This window comes from Polypterus senegalus, chromosome 16, assembly GCF_016835505.1.
Source record: "Polypterus senegalus isolate Bchr_013 chromosome 16, ASM1683550v1, whole genome shotgun sequence".
Classification (NCBI taxonomy): domain Eukaryota; kingdom Metazoa; phylum Chordata; class Cladistia; order Polypteriformes; family Polypteridae; genus Polypterus; species Polypterus senegalus.
Window position 1 is genome coordinate 9,291,837 of NC_053169.1, and position 21,164 is coordinate 9,313,000.

Consider the following 21,164-nt stretch of genomic DNA (forward strand, 5'->3'; position numbering starts at 1 on the left):
AAATTTTGACACAAAGTTGCATTCGAATACACGCATGTTTTTATACACCTACTATTATATAGATGTCACACCTGTGACAGGTAAAAACATGCTCTTATGAAAAACAGCGCCATCTGTTAGACGTAAAAGCAACACATGCTATAGGCCTACTAAATATTTTACGATTCCATTTCAATGTTTCCGATTGCATTGTTAAATTGAATTTTCATAGATTTCAATTTATTTTAATTTTGATTTAATTATTTCGTGTGACATTGCATTGCAATTGAGCTGTGTCGTTTACCATAGCGTTCATTTCGTGAGTATAGTTTATTTTTTTCTTTTTTCATTGTTTTTCATTTCGTTATTTTAACTGTTTTTCTTATTTTTCAGTGGAATTGGTGGTAGACGTGCAACATTTCCAAAGCATCCGGCATGGGAAAAGTTTTGCAGAAATGCAAACTTATCATTTGGGATGAATGCACAATGGCGCACAAAAAATCGCTCGAGGCTCTTGATCGATCAATGCAAGATTTGCGTGGAAACATCACACTATTTGGGAATGCATTAATATTGCTTGCAGGTGATTTCAGGCAAACATTACCTGTAATTCCTCGATATCGACGAAATAAATGCTTGTCTGAAATACTCTACTTTGTGGTGACACGTAAAGACATTAAAATTAACTACAAATATGCATGTCCAGCTGCAAAATGATCGATCAGCTGAGATATTCTCACATCAATTGCTGGAAATTGGGAATGGAAAGGTGTCGATTGATCTGACCTCAGGACGAATTTCATTGCCTCATAACTTCTGCAATTTAGTGACGTCAAAAGAAGAATTGGTTGAAAAAGTATTTCCCACTATTCAAACCAATTATAAGAATCATGATTGGCTGAGTGAACAAGCTATTCTTGCGGCCAAGAACAAAGACGTCTACGAACTTAATATTATTCAGTCTAACATTCAAAGAGAGGCAGTCACATACAAGTCCGTCGACACTGTTGTGGAAGCAGATGAAGCGGTTAATTATCCAACAGAATTTTTGAATTCACTCGATCTGCCAGACATGCCACCGCACGTACTGCAATTGAAAATCGACGTCCCAATTATCATGTTGCGAAATATCAACCAGCCAAAGCTTTGCAATGGCATGCGGCTTGCAGTAAAAAAATTAATGAGCAACGTCGTAGAAGCAACAATCTTGACAGGACCTTTCAAAGGTGAAGATGTCCTCATTCCTCACATTCTTATGATTCCAACGGATATGCCGTTTCAATTTAAGAGATTGCAATTCCCAATTCAATTGGCACTTGCAATCACCATCATCAAAGCTCAGGGCCAATCTTTAGAATTGTGCAGCTTAGATCTAGACACGGATTGCTTCTCACATGGACAATTATATGTTGCGTATTCTAGAGTCGGCAAACCAGACAATCTCTATATCTGCACACACAATGTAACAACAAAAAATATTGTATACCCACAAGGGTTGTGAAATTAAACATAGTAGAAACGTGCGCTTTCTCTTTTCTTTCTTTTCCGTTTAACCAGACTGAGCCACAGCAACGTGTGGCCTGGTACAGCTAGTTATTAATAAATGAGTACATGCAGGAATAAGTAAATCAAATTTCAAAAATAATAAATCTAAATAAATCGGTATGCACTTAAGTAATACAAATAGACATTGAACATAGAATGGTTAATCAATGTTTCCCATATTAAAGGAGTGCTCATTCAGAAACAGATTCATATGTATAAAGAAAATTTCGTAAAGCAAGTAGGTAAATAGCCACACACTGCACTGCTCTCGTACAATTCAGAGGGAGAAAAGGCAAGACTGAAATTATATACAACTTGTGCCTTTAACTGAGGCATGGTATTGTTAGGGCAATATCAGAAGGTATGGCTCTGCTGAGGTTTTTTCATATTGTGGTGTCATTAGAGAATTTTGAAAGTTCCATCAGACATTCAGACAACCGCAGTTGATTAAAGGTGGAAACAGGCTCACCCAGGTTATTTAAAGGAATAAGCTTTTGGTTAAATACTGAGTAAATGGTCAGTACCAGTTGAAGTGTATCCACAAACTCAACTTGCCATACCTTGTCACAAATCATCTGAAGTTTGATCCAAGGTAAAGTATTTTTTGGCACACCTCTTGCCCCTTGTTCAGTCAGTGCAAAGCTTGAGTGTTAACAAACATGTGGCCATCATTTGTCAATTCAGATGCATTATTTAGCAGCAAGTGGGTTCACATCATTACCATGGGAGTTTTCATTAGAATAAGGCTCGATTTCATAAGACATAGAGAGTCCTAGAAATGTTCTAGGATCTTGACGGTGTGTGATATACTTTTAAAGAAAAAAATGCAGATATAATTAATCATTTGTGGAATAAATTGGGATGAGCTTTTTAAAGCACAGGTCTGTCCTTAGCTAAATTGCACTAACTGTTGAACACATTGGACTTTTTATTAGCGAGTCTGCCTGTCAGTGTTGCACATTCAACCTTACTGAGTCTGTTCCCAGTTGAATACAGGTTGGATTGAAGTCAGAAATGCTATGAGGTATGTGTATACCTAACAGATTGGTTACTTAGCATATGTAATGTATACAGCTCATCAATATTCTGTATTTGTTTATGTGTTAATTAACTGTATTTTCATGTAACTCAGAATGTTAAGGTTTATTCAAGTCTTATGTGGTTACATATTTGTTATCTCATTGGTGGTATTCCCAAAGTGAAGATGGGAAGAAAAGTTTGTGGTTATTGGTTGTGATTTTCACCTGTATTTTTTTGAAAGGAATATCCATTGCTGAACGTCTAACATTACCCTCATGAAAGTACCGTGCAACTGCTTACTGCATAACTATAACTCCTCTAATATTTCCTTTGATGGGAAACAGGTGCCATTCCAAGATGTCCTTGATTTGGTGCGAAGTCGAAAAGTCTATCTTAAAGAAGGATATGCGTATATTCCTCATAAGGAAATTGTCACCGTAGTCCTGAACGACTTCCGAACCAGACTCTCAAAGGCACTTGCAGTAAGTCAGGAATTATATCATTTTTGTTATGCGTTTGTAATTCAGTGTTATGTGAAATCAAATGAGACAAGATTAGCATTTTATGAAAATGTGTTTCTGCTCTTCACAAAATATAAACCCTGAGTAGGGAATTTGTTACAATGCTTTACAGTAATGAATAACTCATAATCTACATACTGTATCTAGTTATTCAAATCTATCTAGAAAAATTGGAGACTTACGATTATTGCTTGAGTTTGTGCTTTTAATGTTTAAAATATGAGTGCTAATTATATATGCAGCTTAAAGTGACAAATATATAGTATTTGCCAGTTAAATAATTACGTATTCTTATTTTGAGTTTTACTGATCTTTTCCTGGTTTTTGGTAACTGGTGTTTACCTGCTACTGAGGTAGAGGCACCTCAGCAGTCTTAATTATATGCAGTTTGGAACATAAATTGCTTTTGTCTTCCCTTTCTTTGTGTGTCTTTGTTACTTCAAAGTAGTAATGGAATCCATTGTTAACTCAATTTTACTATAGTATTGCTTTTTTTTTCTTTTATTTTTTTTAAATATAGTCTGATTATCTTTAGAAAATGTAGGAATTGTCGTAAGTTTAAATGTGAATCTTTTATATTTTCCTATAAATAATTGAACTGATTTATGATTCACATAAATTGTTATGTAACATGCACTGCTCTTCACAGTAGACTAGATAAGTAGTAACTATTTCATTTCATCCCCAGGAATTAGCATAATCCACTGGGGGTCTGAATGACCTAGACTGACAGGTTTTGACATTCATGTAGTGATAAATTCCAATCCAGAGCAGGATATGTGCAGAAAACCTGATTATAATGATGGGTCTCTTTGATAATCTTCTATTTGCATCAAATTGGAGTTTTTAAATTGGTATCTAATGCCTTAAGGTGATAAGAACTGAGCTCAAGAACAAATTTTAGTGGGTAAATTTAGGTTCATTGTAATTAAGGGATAAGTGCATACAGGGCATATGAAATAATGTATGAGCTGTGGTGAACTGCAAGAAAAAAAACAAAGCAAAAAACTATCTACTAGTTCCCTACCATGATAGATTACAAAACTGGGGCAATTCTTGTAGTAGTGCACAAGGCCAATAGTTTATCTTTTACTTGTAATATCTGTAATTTATAAAGGCTTCATTAAATGAAACTGCCATTGGTTACCATTATTAGGAGCTCTTGCTAGTGGTGCCTCCAGTGCTCATCAGTCCTGCTTAAAGACTAAGCATGTAGATTCCACTATTGGTCATTACTCTCAGAGCATCTTATTAAACTTGCAGTGTGGGAGGGATGTGGAGGTAGTGCTTTTGTCAGACTGTTCTTTTTAATTTAGCATAGTAGTAAAATTGCCAATGGCTTCTTAGTCATTTTGTGAATTATACTGTGATTTTAAAAACAGGCAGACTAAATGCAGTAATGGTGAGGAGCAAGACGCTGCAAACATATTGTGAAATTTTCACATTTAGCCATTTAAAGTCCTCTGCTTGATTTGCATTCCAAAAATTGTAAAATATGTCTTATAAAACCTAAAGTGATAAAAATGTGAAGAGTTACTCATGCCAAATTAACCCCATTTCGTCAGTGCACAATAAAACTTTTGGTATGTCTGTATACGAGGGATGTTCAAAAAGTTTTATATTTTTGTTGGAAACGGTGAAGACGGGAGGAGTAGTAATTGGGCATTAAAAAGTTGGTACGACACTGGGAAAATGGCATCGCTAAGGAAGGCAGCTAGGTAGAAAAGTGATGTATTTTCAGCCATCCATTACCCAACCCGCTATATCCTAACTACATGGTCACGGTGGTCTGCTGGAGCCAATCCCTGCCAACACAAGGTACAAGGCAGGAAACAAACCCCGGGCAGGGTGCCAGCCCACCACAGGGAACCCACACCCACACACCAGGGACAATTTAGAATCGCCAGTCCACCTAACCTGCATGTCTTTGGACTGTGGGAGGAAACAGGAGTACCTGGAGGAAACCCACGCAGACACGGGGAGAACATACAAACTCCACGCAGGGAGGACCCGGGAAGTGAAGCCGGGTCTCCTAACTGTGAGGCAGCAGCGCTACACACTGCACCACCGTGCCGCCCTGTGATGTAATTTGTTTTTGAAATTCTTAATAAATGTAGTTTTTAAAAAAAAAAAAAAAAGCGTGGAGACTTTTTGAACATCTCTCATAAATTGCTAGTTCCATTCACTTGTTTTTTTGCCAGTTCATCTATAGTTTTGAAAGAGAAGCCTGCCTGCTGGTTTTGAGTGAAGTAATAACAGTTTGGTAAAAGAAGATACTTGTATATTCAGTTAGTTTTAAGATTTTCATTTTGCTTACAAGTTGGAATTCTAATAAATAATATCATAGCTGAAATAGTAAATCATTTAAGGTAAAGTTGTCTGACATGGATGGATAGAAAGATAATACTTAATTTGTGTAAGATATTTAATATACTGCAACCACACCCAAGTAGAAATTCCAAAGGTACAGAAAATTAAGTGGATTACTTTTGAGCAGTTCATAGCAAAGAAACACATAATTATTGCATTTATTGTTTTATTTTGATCAGGTGTCAAAAATTACATAAAAACCAAAGATCTGGGAAATAAAATAGCTTAACATTGTCAAACTCTTCTGGAACAAAGAGGGCATTAGTCAATCCAGGTAGGAAACCGCCTTTGACAAGTAACCCTTCCATCACTGGAACTGCTTGCTAAAACACAGGATACATTTGGAATCGTTAAATAACCTGAAAAAAGGAATTAAGAGTGCAAGTAAATCAAGAATCAATCAGTATTTTATGCTTAATCATACTGGATGTCTTTTCTTACAGATAAAAAGAGATTAAAAGCTGATACTTCTCAGATCTTTAGTGATGGTAGGTTTAAAAATGAGAGCATCTAAACGGGAAGGAGATCTGACTAGGATGTTTCCATTTAGAAGCACTAGCTATTATGGTGGTTAGAAAAAATATTTTCTTTTGAAAACCAGATATTGGGCATTTCTAAAAGAAGGAAAATGTTGATAAGTGAATTGAAAAAGAAAAGTTTGTATAGGGGATAGAAAATTGGCAACATTAAACCACGGTTTGCACAGTAACTAAAACGTGTCAAGAAGGCTGCCTAAAGAGTCCACAGAGAATAATTTGCAGCAAGGATGTGAGGTCAAGTCGATGACAAAGTATTTGCAGAGGGTACAATAAAGTTGGAGGACATTTTGCTGTTGGGTATGTTGGTTATTAGAGTTCTTGAAACATATGGATTGAATTCTTTAATAGTGTGGCAGATATTGGGTGCCCTTGCCCAGCTGGGATGCCTTCTTAACTGCAGGACCGGGAGAGAGAACATACACAGGGGATTATCTCCCCTGGGGTGCTAGATGGCAGCCCCACTAAGTTGCAGTGGTACCTCAGATTCCCACAGGTCTTCCTGGTAGTTGGAGTTCGGCACATCCCTGTTGGGTTCCATCGGTGGCGCCAGGGGGTGCTGCAGGGACTATGGAGCCCTACTTTGTTGGGCTTCCGCCTTACCTTGAAGTATTTCAGGACCATGCTAATGGGTGCAGGATGAAAGAAGCCTGCTGCCACTGCTCTGGGAGGAAGAGGGATGAAGCTTGCTGGGGAAGGAGTGGGGGCAGAAGGAGAAACAGAAACAGAGACAGAGAGAAGAGAAGAGAAGAAGTGCTTGTATGGTGCTTGTTGCACTGTGCCTGGCCAGTGGGAAACTAAAGGGAAGAATTCCCAGCAACTGAATAAAAGCCTGTGTGTGTTACTGAACTTGTGTCTCCGTCTGTCTGTGTTGGATTTGGGGAACTGGTGTGCCCCCTGCAGGCCACAATAGGCATATTGAGAATGCTTGCCCAAGGATTCATTATACTGTAGAAAGGAATTTATAAAAATATTTAACTGAAAGGTGGTAAAGTGTGAAGAAATCAGCAGAATAAGATGTGAAAAGAAATGGGTGCTTTGAGGGTTTTAACAATGCAGACACTTAACGCTTTTAAGGTGGACCAAGTGTGGAGAAAAAGTAGAAGGTAGAAATCTCAAAATGAGAACACCACTCCAGAAATGTGTACAGACCAGAACAGGAGGAGTATAAAGGAGCATAACCAATGATTGGACCATGGAGGAAGCAATTGATTTCCTCCACTGTGTGAAGGAAAATAATTTAAAAAAGAGAGGATTGTTTGTACCACTTAGATTTCCAGGCACGCAGAGGATTTATATAGCATAACCATTGATGGGGTCATAACGAACTTTACAGTATTTTAAATGGGGATTGACAAATTACATTTTTGATAGTGAGATGTGGAACAAGAGCAGATGCACATACACACATACTACATTAGTACACCACCAAATTCAGGTGTCGACTACATACTTGCATTTGTTACCATCATTGTAAATCAAATTTCATTGCACCTAATGTAGACTTTAACATGTTATGTAAAAAACATGTGTCAAGTCTGCTCTTGGTTTAATCAAGGGTAATAAAATTAAACAGCTTGTTATATATTATGGGTTTCCTCACACAGTCCAAAGACATGCAGGTCCGGTGGATTGGCGAGCTGGATAATGGATGGATGAATATACATACATTTTATATACATATATATATACATATACACATACATATATATATATATATATATATATATGTATATGTATATATATATATATATATGTATATATGTGTATATATATATATATATGTGTATATATGTGTATATGTATATATATATATATGTATATATATATATATAATATAATATATACATATATATATATTATATATATATATATATATGTATGTGTATATGTATATATATATGTATATAAAATGTATGTATATTCATCCATCCATTATCCAGCTCGCCAATCCACCTGACCTGCATGTCTTTGGACTGTGTGAGGAAACCCATGCAGACACGGGGAGAACATGCAAATTCCACGCAGGGAGGACCTGGGAAGTGAACCCAGGTCTCCTAACTACAAGGCAGCAGCGTTACCCACTGCGCCACCATACCGCCCATAAAAAAATCCAATGTCTGTCTTTCTGCATGTGTGTCCACTTTTCACGAACTGCTTAACGGATTTAGATCAGGTTTTTTTCTATAATTTGCTTGAACATTCTGGTTGATTTTGCGACTTCTCTCATTGTGCTATGGATCATAGTTCTTTTGCAGTACCGATTTCTTTGCGCAAATCCGAGAGACATGCAGTGGGCTGAGGGGAGCGGGGCCCTCCTTATTCATTTGCCAGCCTCGGGGCATTCCTTACCTTCGCTTAGCTAGTGAACGAGAAAACTACTTAACGAATTTAGATCAGGTTTTTTTTTCTATAATTTGTTTGAACATTCTGGTTGATTTTTGTAACTTTTCTCATTGCGCCAAGAATCATAGTTCACTTACAGGAGCAATATATTTGTGCTAATCCAAGATGGAGGCTGCGGGCTGAGGGGAGGGGGAAGCGTGACGTCAGGAGTGGGGAGCCGGGCAGGGCCCTCCTCACTGTCCTGTTTCACTACTACGCGGGTGGAGCCGTTGGGGAAAGCTAGTCAAAGATATGACTGAAAGATGGAAAGAATCAGCAACCATGTAGCCCTGCTTTGTTTAATGGAAGCAATCCCCCAGAAATACCATAATGGATTTATTCGTTATTATGCAGCAAGAAAGAATGACACAAATTAGAGCCTATCATGTTTTTCTGATAGAAACTGTGTTTGGGGGAATCTTGTGTCTGACATTGCTCCTTTTTTAGATGAATCTGTAAAGCTTAGATACAGTAACATAATCAACTCAGGAAAATATTTTATTGAATTTTCATAAAAGTTAAAGAAAAACAATGGATATTACTATTTAGGAATACATTTTGTAATTAATAAAATACAGTTATAGAGATGACTGGATGGAGGTTATCAATTTTATAGACATAGAAACATAGAAAAAGAACTTCCCAATACTTGTTACATTATATATGCTTCCAATCCTTATCCGTTTTTCACATTAATTGATGTTAATATTGAGAATAATTTTGGAGTGAAAGACTAACAATTCATAGATGGCATTTATACAAAATAATAAAGAGTTGCTTTTGTACTCTAGATTTTGTTTATTTCAGTTTCCAATTATCGGTAGTCTTGCAAGTGTAAGTTAATTTACTTTTGACTATATGCACTTATGCAGAGAAGCATTACAAATAAAGTGAAATTCATTATTCTGTATGAAGTTGCAATATTCCTTTACAGAAGAACAGATGGCAAAGTACGTTTTAAGTCATTCAGGGAAGTTTGTTTGACATACATACTTGCTCATTATAGCACACTTGCCTATAACTGCTATTATAAACCTTTAGAAAAGTGAAACTTAAACCTTAAAAAAAGAAACTTATGACTATATTCTTTTTTCCCCCTTGACATCTTTGAAACACAACAGATTTTACCCATTTCACCACCTAATGCTGAGAAAACATCAGTAGATTCCAGTTGCTAGGAGACTGCTGAATACTGAAATAGCTTTTTTTTGTACTTGTAAATTCAGTTCTTTGACAGTTCCACTTTCATAGCACAAAAATTTATTCAGAGACTACAAAGAAAGATGCATCACCTGTACAGTTTCCAATTTAAAAATTTTGCACAGTGGGACCTAGGGAATTCAGGGGCCGTTATAGAATGATTAAGTATGGAGCAAGTAATTTTTAACTGAGACTGGTTAGACATTGAATTGCATTTTTTTAGGTTTCAACAGACTCCTAGAAATCTCCTGTGGTGTTTAGGAATAGGACTAGAAATGTTAAGGGTTTGATATGGGAATATTAAGCAACTTGGAGATTTTTACTTAGTAGGCATGAACATTTGATTGTGACAATAGATTTTTAAGAAACTAATCTTTACTGCAGTTGGTAGTATTGGTGGGCTGCTTATTTGTAATGATTATATATACAGTATATAGAAAATGCATTACATATTTGATATATCATGTCTAACCTGAATAGTGTGTATTGCCCAAAAGAGTACCTTGGACCTAGAGAATGGTGTATTTCTTTAGGCAGCATAAGTAACCAGATTCCAGGTTTATGATTTGTACAACTGTGTGCTCATCATGGAGGTGGGACTTGTGTTAAATTTTCACTCTGTGTATGCATAGTTTGGAAACATCTGTTTAAACTGACAAATGGGTGAGTGAACGTTGGTTATGTATTTTGTGATACTAGTAGTTGTAACAGTAGTAGTATTGTCGTGTACGGATTACAGTAAAATTCTTACTTACAGAACTTCATTGTAACTCAAACACATACACTATATTGCCAAAAGTATTGGGACCCCCCTCCAAATCATTGAGCTCAGGTGTTCCAATCAGTTCCATGGCCACAGGTGTATAATATCAAGCACCTGGGCATGCAGAGATGGCTTCTACAAACATTTGTGAAAGAATGGGTCACTCTCAGGAGCTCAGTGAATTCAAGCGTGCTACCGTGATAGGATGCCACCTGTGCAGTAAGTCCATTTGTGAAATTTTCTTCGCTACTCAATATTCCATGGTTAACTGTCAGTGGTATTATAACAAAGGGGAAGCAATTGGGAACAACAGCAACTCAGCCACGAAGTGGTAGGCCGTGTAAAATCACAGAGCAGGGGACAGCACATGCTGAGGTGTGCAGGTTTCCAACTTTCTGCAGAGTCAATAGCTACAGACTTCCAAAAACTCAAGAATAGAGATAGAGACCTTCATGGAATTGGTTTCCGTGGCCAAGCAGCTGCATCCAAGCCTGACATCACCAAATGCAATGCAAAGCCCACTGCCACAGGATTCTGGAGCAGCGGAGACGTGTCCTCTGAAGTGATGAATCACACAATCCGATGGATGAGTCTGGATTTGGCGCTTGCCAGCAGAACAGTACTTGCCTGACTGCATTGTGCCAAGTGTAAAGTTTGGTGGAGAGGGGATTATGGTGTGGGCTTGTTTTTCAGGGGCTGGGCTTGGCCCTTTAGTTCCAGTGAAAGGGGAACTCTTAGTGCGTCAGCATACGAAGCCATTTTGGACAATTTGACGCTCCCAACTTTGTGGGAACAGTTTGGGGATGGCAACATGACTGCACACGCACCAGGGCACAATGCAAGTTCTCTAAAGAAATGGAAGACTAGTTTGGTGTGAAGGAACTTGACTGGCCTGCACAGAGCCCTGACCTCAACTTTGGGATGAATTAGAGTGGAGACTGCGAGTGAGCCAGGCCTTCTCGTCCAACATCAGTGCCTGACCTCAACTTACCTGATGTAAACCCAATTTCTTATACGTTAAGCAGACCTTATTCCATTTTGCTTCTCAGACTAAAGTGGATTATTAACTAAAGCACATTTGTATACTTTAAGTGCATGTACTTTCCTGAGGCAATGTGCTACACTTCATACAGGCTATTATGTACTAGAACTTTTGCAAATTGTTGAGATGATTACCTGCAACTTTCTATGAAAACAATGACACTGGTTAATAACCGAGCGACAAACACATTGGCAAATGCACTGTACCATGTACAGGTTACTGATGTGTGTGTTTTTTTTAATTTTTTTTATTGTGAATAGGACCTTCTTTAAGTACAGATTACGCTACGTAGAGGTATTTAAAAAATTTTTATGCTTTGATTCTTAAGACATTTGGACATGAGCCCAGCATATGCAGGCATGAAAAGAAGAACGTGCAAATAATAAATAAGACTTTGTGACCAACAACCTTCGAACCCCGTCTCATCAATCAACCCCCACATCCACCAATCCTCCCCTCCTTATTTTCTATATATTGCCTTGGGTTCCTGTAAATCTAATCATTTTTCCTGTAACGGTGATTCCTGGTAGGAATTGAAAGCTTAGGAATAAAAAACAAGTGGGAGCCAAGCTAAATTTAGAAAATGGGATTTATCAGAAAATGGAACAAACCTTAACACAAACTGATAATGTCATTTCTCAATGTAGTCTCCGCCTTTTTCAATGGACTTGCGCCACCTGCCTGGAAGTGCCTGGATTCCAGCAGAATACGAGATTTTGTCTTGTTCTCGCAACCACTCGTGCACCGCTTTCTTCACATCGTCATCTCTCTTGAATTGACAACCACCCAGATATTTTTTAGCGGTACAAAAAGGTGGAAATTGCACGGTCCCAAATCTGCCGAGTAAGGAGGATGTGGCCATACCTCAGACTTCAGTTTCTCCAGACAAGCCTTGGTGTTCTTAGCAATGTATAGGTGGGCAGTCATTGTCTTGCAGCAAAAGGACTCCTTCAGACAGCAGTCCCCGCTGCTTGGATCAAAGAGCAGGCTCCACATTGGTCTCCAGCAAGTCACAGTAACTTGCACTAGTGACTGTAGTACCCCTCAGCATGTAGTGATCGACAATAACTTGGGTGCATGAGTGGTTATGAGGACAAGACAAAACCTTTTATTCTGCTGGAATCAAGGCAGGTGGTGAAAGTACATTGAGATGAGTGAAGGCCACATTGATAAATGACATTATCGATTTTGTTAAGGTTTGTTCCATTTTCTAATAAATCCCATTTTCTAATTTTTGCTTGACTGCCCCTCATATTTTAAGATACGTGACACATTTGCTCCCTTTATGGGTTTCCAGCTACAAATATGCAAACCATGTCACAGACATTCGCGTCCATTCTTAAGGCTGTATATATTTGTTTTTGCACCACTGGGTGATAGAAAGCATGTTGAAATGGTGTATCAGGCTGCTGAAGAGCACACTTACAGAATACACACCTACACACTCTTATACTTCAATAATAATATATAATAGCTTAATCTGTATATAAATATTATTTAAAACTAATAAATCTAAGAGGCACAACAGTTAACATCCAGGGTTATGTCAACTGGTATATGTGTGTGTGTATATATATATATATATATATATATATATATATATATATATATATATATATATATATATATATATATATATATATATATATATATATATATATATATATATATATATATATAGGCTCCATGTGAGTAATTGTGGGTGTGTACATTAGTGTAACCTTCAAGGGACTAGCACACTGTAAAGGAATGGTTCCTACCTTGCCCCAGTGCTGCTGGGGTACGTATATATTCACTTTCTTCTCATTACATCACAACTGAGGGAGGAAATGCAAGGAAATCTAGATCTGGAAGGCAGCCCAATGTGGCCACACCCAGGAAAGTTAATGAACAGTTAATTCAGCTCAGGTTTAAAGGAATACAAAGTGTAACCCAGTGGCACTGATCACAGGCTCAGGATCGGGCATCAGTCTAGCACAGACCCCATTCATTTACAACACTCAGTTTAGCAAATGTTTTGCTTTCTAATGCTAGCTTTTCCCCTTTAATACGCAGGTTCTAAATATATCTTGTTTTTTTTAATTACGTTCATTATACAAGCTTAATTGACTCTAGTTTTTTTTCATCTCCACATTGTTTCTGCAATGGCATAGTGTAACCTTCAGTACCATTTTGTAATGAGTGAAAGTGCTGTAATAGGACAGAGAGTGTAATCTCCACTGATAAGTACTGTCTTGCTCCCCAGAGATGTATTTTGCTGTTGGCTTCCTTAAGGTTGTTTATTATGTGCTGCACTGTTTACTTGGTTATTGGCATTTGTTTATGACAGGATTGGTATTTTTTCCATCAAGTCCATTTTTTCTTCAGCTTTCATAGTCCAGTTCAGTGTCACAGTGGGCAAAGCATTTTCTGGTAGCATCGGGAACAAAGTATTAATATTTACATCATTTGCTCTTCCTTTCTTACTTACTGAAATTTTGGTAAGCTAATAGTGTTTGCTTCTTTATCTCTTTTAAATTTGTCTTAAAATAAAGGGTGACAATAGGATTAGTAATAAGAAAATAGTGTGGCTAACCACAGATTTTGTCCATAAATCAAGCATAATGAATCTAGATTTTGTAATAAGAGATGCCCAATGTTAAGTATGCATAATGGCTTCAAAAATTACCAGAAGTAATTCAATTAAAATAAATGTTAAGGTACTTTGTTATATAAGAATAGGTTTCTGAAACAGTGTTTTCTATTTTAATGTAAATTATGTCAATGTTTTTCTCTTTAGTGTCAGACAAATTAGATATTGTCTTATCAAAGAAATATAATTTATAAGAAATCTGATAGTGGCAAAATGCTATGAGCAGTATTTTTGTCAAGCCTTTAGTAGATATAATTGGCTGATAATGGAGTATAAAAAATGTCTGTATTGCCTTTGATGTTAAGGTTATTACAGAGTTGCTAGATTGCTATGATGACATATTGCATACATGACACAAAAGGAAAATTTCCCATAGAACGCCTAAATGCATGCCGGACTACCGCTTCTTTGTCAGTTGAGCTGTTATTTGAAAAAGTTAAAGTCTGAAATCAATATACAGTACATTACTATAATATTCCTGGATGTCATACATCATGTTTCCACTTAAAACAACTAAAATTAAAATAAGATTTAGGGTGTGTTACTCTTACTTGGATTGCTCCTGGAACTAAGCTGCCAGAGAATTATCCAAGTGTTTGCCTCACTTACCTAGTCAGTACTCCCTTACATTATTAATTTAAGCAGAAGCTTGGATAGAATTTGTATTTAAAACAACTGCTATCATCCTTCCCCCACAAAGCACACAAAAGGGAGCATGTCTCCAAAAAAAAAAAAACACATATTGGATTGGCCTCACCACAGGCAGCCTAGCCCTACATTCAAAAAGCAGACTTAACACCCATAGCTTAAGAAATGGGGCTGTGACATTTAAATAACTAAAGGGAAACCATAAATCTGGAGTCTCAAATATAACAAAGTTCATTTATATGTATTAATTTATTTACAGAATAGGGAATTATAAAAAGGAAAGCCAAAAAGAGCAAAAAGTAAGAGAATCAAATCCAATTACCTTTAACAAAGCAGGGGCCAAAAAGCCAGGAAATCAAATGATCTCAAAAATGAAGCAAGAACACAAACAGAAGTCAAATACCAGAAGCAGGGGCGAAACTTTAGAATATCTGGAGTAGTACACTAGTTGTACTAGTTGCCTAATTAGGTGACCCCACCTCGTTTGGTTTATCTGTTCCACCTCCTGTATGTTGAGCCAAAGTAAAACATAGAAACTTAACATAAGATAAAATTAAAAAAGAATTAATAAACAAGACCATATTAAATAAATAAAATACATACAGAACAAAACCAAAAAGAGAAGTAATGACATAATATGCAAAATAATATTTGTGCAACAATTAATAAGTAAACAAGAGACATACATGAGCCAGGCCTATAACTCTAACTAAAAAATGTCAAGTACAGCAGACAAAAGAAATATTGGAATTTGAGATAAAGACACGGGAAAGATGAATTTCTTGATCTTAGTACGCCCTTATTCTTAGTAAACTGCTGTGGAAGCATGTATTGACAAATCAACATTTAGAATTAAATGCCTCTATCTTATGAATCTTATTGTGTGAAAAATATTATTTCGGTAGTCTTAAGTGTAAGCACTATGTTTTTGGTCATAACATGGGTCATGTGTGAAACAGCTCTTTTATTGTAAATTTTAAGAGAGCTAATTATTTATTAATGATATGAGTGACTTTCCTGTTTCACAGTTAGAAAAATACTGTGAGGATGTTTCTACTTCCTTGTATGTGAATTTTTGTATTTACAGATAGCCCCAGTATTCTCATGTATTGAAAACATGCAAAAAAAATTGCTACCTCTTACTGCTCTGAGACAAAATACAATAATATACAGTAGGTCAGTGGTGTCATGTCTTCTAACTTCCTTCTTCCTTTCCAAGACTGATGAGACTGTAAAAATCTATAATTGAAAATGCATTAGGATGCTATTTCCTGGTCCAAGTGTTGGCCTTTTCTTGATTTGGATAGTTCAACATTCTTCTGACAAAACTGCTGTATATATTAAGTTACAATTTTATCAGAAAATTTTCAAGTTATACTTTATTTGCTTGCCTTTCAAGAAGATTCAAGTCACAGCCCACAAAAAAATCATATTTTGGTTACTAGAATACTGTGTATTCTAGACCACAGTCCCCCCATATGAAGCAGCCATTAATCTGTGGTCAACCAATTGTTTGACTTTATTGTGCCCTTTATTCTATTCACTTTTGTTATTCGTATTGATGTAAGACCAAAAGAAATTCCTGAGATTGCCTGGCAATAAAGTTCAAGTTCATGATCATCTTTTGCTTACATATCATATTGTAATAGTAAAGTGACCTTCTATGAAAAAATACACTTGTTTCTTTCAAAAATTACATAAATTCATTTATCAATGTATTGAACTGTCTGTTTATCTTGGGGTTTCAGGAGGTCTTGCTCAATTCTTGAAGCAACGAGTGCAAGGGAGTAGCCAACTCTAGAAGAAATCTCATATCATTACAAAGTAAACTGTTACACGCTTTCATACTTTCTAATGCCACGTCCAGTTAGAATGACCAGGTACCCCAGAATACACATCTTAGCAATGCTGATTGAAACTAGGAAGAAAAGCATGCGGACATGCTGGGAACAGATACAATTTGCTTCTGTTATATTATGTACATTCGATAAGCTCAGATTTCATAGTTCTTTTGTTTCCCTTTTAATAACATGGATTGCAAAATGGCAAGTTGTGATTTGAAAAAAATTTCCCCATAACCATCTCATTCTATGAATGCTGCCATGTTCAGTAGACATTTGTTAGTGCTAAACTTATAATGTGAAATTGTCTGGTTAGATGATAACTAGCACACTCCCACTGAGCCATTGTGTAATTACTGTTCAGCTTTTCTTCAATTTCCAGACAGAACAGCAGATGTCTTGTGGATCTCAAACTGAAAAGGCGTTTTATCTGTCATGCTACAGTATTTTGTTTTTCATCTTTGACATTTTGTACATTTTAATAATTGGAAGGTACCTGTAATTATAAACGTATTACATTTTCTGACTTCAGTTATTGCCACTTCATTTGTCCTTCCCCATGTTCAAATATGGGAAAATGGTTTATACATTTCCTGTCAAGTGTCCTGTGAATATATTATCTACTAAAGGAATAAAATATTTTTTGTCCAATGTCCAGAGTTGGTTAATTTTGTTTGTAATGGTGTTTTATAAGAAATTTTATTAAGAGAAGGTACTCAAAGTCATAAATAAGTGGAAAAGGTACTGTAGATAATAACAATAATGCATCATTTGTGACTATATTGTGGTGTTAGTAAAAGTGAGTCAGTATCGGAATTAGTTTGACATAAAAACTGTCAGTTGTTTAAAGCTTTAAGCCTTCATTTGAGTTGTAAAGTAGTAACAAAAATCTGTAGTTCTCCAATTAAGGAAGTGAAGTGAACATTTTCTTCTTCAGACAGAAACTTGCTTGCCCTAGACTTTGAAATGCTGCTTGTTTGAACAGCATATTATACAGAGAGTGTGTGGGTGACAGAATAAGCTCATTTGTTTTATTTATTTATTTTTGAGCACACCTCCACAGAGAAGGCATTACATTTGCATGGTCAAACAATCAAACTAAAACTATTGTTTGTCTCCTTTCTCTGTAAGAGCTCTTTTAGTTGGATTCCCACTGTACTTCCAGCTGGATATATATATATTTTTTTATGGAATAAAACATTTTCTCTGCTAAGAGAAACCTTCTATTAAAATATTAAACACTTCATTGGAAGATGTTATTTTTCTTCATTATTAGAGTACCTTTAAAATATGCATATGTTTTTGTTCTTAGGTATAATATAAAAAAATGAATGTTTTTCTTGCCAAAAAGAGGTAAAGCATTAACACTTGCATATTCTCAGTTCAGAGTTACTGAGGGCTGGTGCCTATTTAGACAGCATCAGGAACCAACCATTGATGGGACAACAGACCATCAGAGGGTCTACTTACACAATGCTTGCATGGGGCAGTTCATGACTTTAGAGACCAGGACCCTGGATCTGTTAGGCAGTAGTGCAATCCACTGTGCTGCTCAGAAAAGAAAAATGGATGCTGATTGATGATAAAAGTTATCTTGAGCTAATGACCTTTGGTAGGACAGAGCAAAAACCTTTCTTACATGTATCTACTGAGAAAATATGTGAAAGATTTTGAGAGACGCACCATATTTTAAAGGCATGTTACTCACCTTTGGAGGCTTAACAAGCATTTGCTACAGATGTCTGTCAAGATTGGGAAATGTTAGTCTGTCCAACAATTCAACATTTGTTAGCTGAATATTGTCCGAGAACACATGAGAATTGAGGTGAGCACTTTCTGTATGTTCTTACTACTTAACCAATATTTCCATCTTGTTACACTTCAGTGAATCGTAAATTTTGTTTCTTCTGTATCTTTCTCATAGTGAAGTCTTGAAAGTGACCCTGGCAAAGACGAGAGAGGTATCTAGTTCCCTTAGAACTCATTCACACTTGAGCATTGTAAATTTCCAGCGTTTAAGATGTAAACTTACATTTAGTTTTGCCTAACGGCTGCTTCTCATTGTCCAGTAATGTGATTGGTAAACCTCAAGCAGGGTTTGCTCCCGAGGAACTCTCTTCAGGTGCCATAACACTTCAGAACGTTTCTTTTGATTGAGAAGTGAAGTGACTGTACTCTAGTGAGATTAGACCTACAAGCCCTAAGAAACATCAGTCCTGCCATTTGTTCTCATGAAAATATCCTTTGTGTCACAACCATTTCACAGATTACTAGTAAAGCTGGAGCTTCTTCCATTAATGTGGCTCTTGCTTCACCACCATGGTTCAGGCACAGCATCTCAATCTCATATCTTTTTCTAAATACGGAAGTATTCAAAAGCTTCCTGGTGAAGACGATGATTATTATTATTATTATTCTGCTAAAGTAAGCAGTAAATATGACAAAAATGTGAGAGTGCAATTATTGAAATTTAAGATTTATTATTATTCCAAGAAATGAGTTTATGTGTGTGTAATCATTCGTGGCTATTATGTTTTCTCATATAAGATGAAGTCTGTGGTGTTCATTACCCAGATGCAAAGATTTTGTTGATAACCTGGTACTGATAATTTGATACTCTAAAAGTATAAATGCAATCATGGAATTCCCTGTTTTGGCTTGGGTCTTTTTTTAAAACTGTGAATAGTTAAGTGGTTAAGCATCTGTGTTATTAATGCCATATAAAAGTTGGTGTGATATAATTTATGTTAACCTTAGATAAAAAATGTGCACTGGAGAATAGTGAAATAAGTGAAAAAGTGGTGTCAATTAAAACATCAAATTACTTCTGCTGTTTTTTCATATGAATCACTTGTGGCAGTCGTTCTCAAGTTCATTCCTGAGGGCCTTTTATAGCTGGAGGTTTTTATCTCAACAAGTTTCACAGTAAGAGATTCATTTTCTTCCTTTAATTACCTTTTTTTTTTTTTTTAACCATCTCTTATTTTGCATTCAGAAAAGTACAGTCATGTTCGATTTATATTTATCAGAAAAAAATGTATTTTAAACATGTATTTTTTACCACATCTTTCAGTCTCATATCTTTTTCAGTTTCTTTTTTGATTTTGGAGTTGCTGTCTTAATTTTATTTTTCTGACAATACCGAGCTGAGCAGATGCCAGTGCAAACAAAGTGGAATGCGAAAGGGCGGCTGTTTCCTTATTACCCACATGTATGCGTTTATTAGTAATCAACAGCTTAAATGACCAGAACATTAAACTTGAACAAAATATTAAAAAAAAAAAAAATGAATCCCTAATCGTCTAATACAGGGTTCTCCCACCTTTTTTCCCTGAGAGGTACTTTTACAAAATGAAAATGGTAGAGAGCTCCTCGTGTTTTCTATATAGCTTATTTCAACCCAAACAAACTGAGTAAACTTGTTTTGCCCACAACTCACATTTTGCATTAAAACATCACAAAAAATATTTATCTCACCTACAAGTGTATGTCTGTGTGCATTTTCTAGTGTATCTCACACTATTGAATGAAAACATGAATGATGTCAAAACAAAACAATGCAATTACAAATACACAAATATTACTTATTCATTTGTCATTGTTTCACTTCACAAGAGTGTTCACATGTCCAGTTGCATGTGTGATGTGTTTTTTAGTTAGTCAGATGACTCAACATGAGAGGCAGGTGTATGGTGGAGTGTAGCCACTGAGGTTCACTCTTATGGAATCATTTCAGTGTTCATCTGTCCGTCTTGTTCTGAACTTTGACTTTATGACATTCATGTCAGAAAGGGCAGAGGTATGGAGACCCAAATAAAGCAGACATTTTCAGAGCCACTGGTGAAGATTCTTGTAGTTATCTTGCCCTACTAAGCTCCAGAAATGCTGAAAATGCTGTTGACACTTTAACTGCACATTATTTTGATGGTTTACTAATCTATACTAATAAAAGGCAAAGCCCTCACTCACTCACTCACTCACTCACTCACTCACTCACTCATCACTAATTCTCCAACTTCCCGTGTAGGTAGAAGGCTGAAATTTGGCAGGCTCATTCCTTACAGCTTACTTACAAAAGTTGGGCAGGTTTCATTTCAAAATTCTACGCCTAATGATCATAACTGGAAGGTATTTTTCTCCATTAACTGTAATGGAGTAGAGCTGCAAAGACGTAGGGGGCGGAGTTTCGTGTGACATCATCACGCCCCCTACGTAATCACGTGAACTGACTGTCAACGCAGTACGTAGAAAACCAGGAAGACCTACAAAAAGCGCTTAAGAAAACATGCATTATATAATTGAGAAGGCAGCGAAACAATAAGAAGCGAGCGAGTGGCATATACTACCATATTCATGAGTGCTGCTACCTCGGAAAGAAAGCAAGGTGTAAACCTAAACTTTAAATTAAGTTCATAGACAGGCTACCGCTGGCGTTTCACATGCCCACAGGTAATGCGGGATATAAGTTTAATGAGAAGACGCAGGATATAAACGAGAGGTTTGATCACTTTGTATCTAAGTTAAAATTGTAGGTGAAGGGGTGTGCTTATGCAAATTCCGAGAGACTGTGTTTGTGGGGGATTGACAGTTAAAGGCGGGTGGGGAGTCACGTCATCATCTCCCCTCCCATTTACCTCAAGTTAATACACACGCTGTCTCTAGAGTTTCAACACACTGAATCC

General features: G+C 36.5%; 1 protein-coding gene across 1 annotated transcript in view; it reads left to right on the forward strand.

Annotated features, from left to right (window-relative positions):
* prim2 (DNA primase subunit 2) overlaps positions 1–21,164 on the forward strand; it is a 438,807-nt gene that overhangs the window by 69,955 nt on the left and 347,688 nt on the right. Inside the window, exon 7 of the mRNA XM_039738199.1 lies at positions 2,889–3,026. Within this exon, the coding sequence (XP_039594133.1) occupies positions 2,889–3,026 (138 nt within the window). The remainder of the gene's footprint in view (positions 1–2,888; positions 3,027–21,164) is intronic.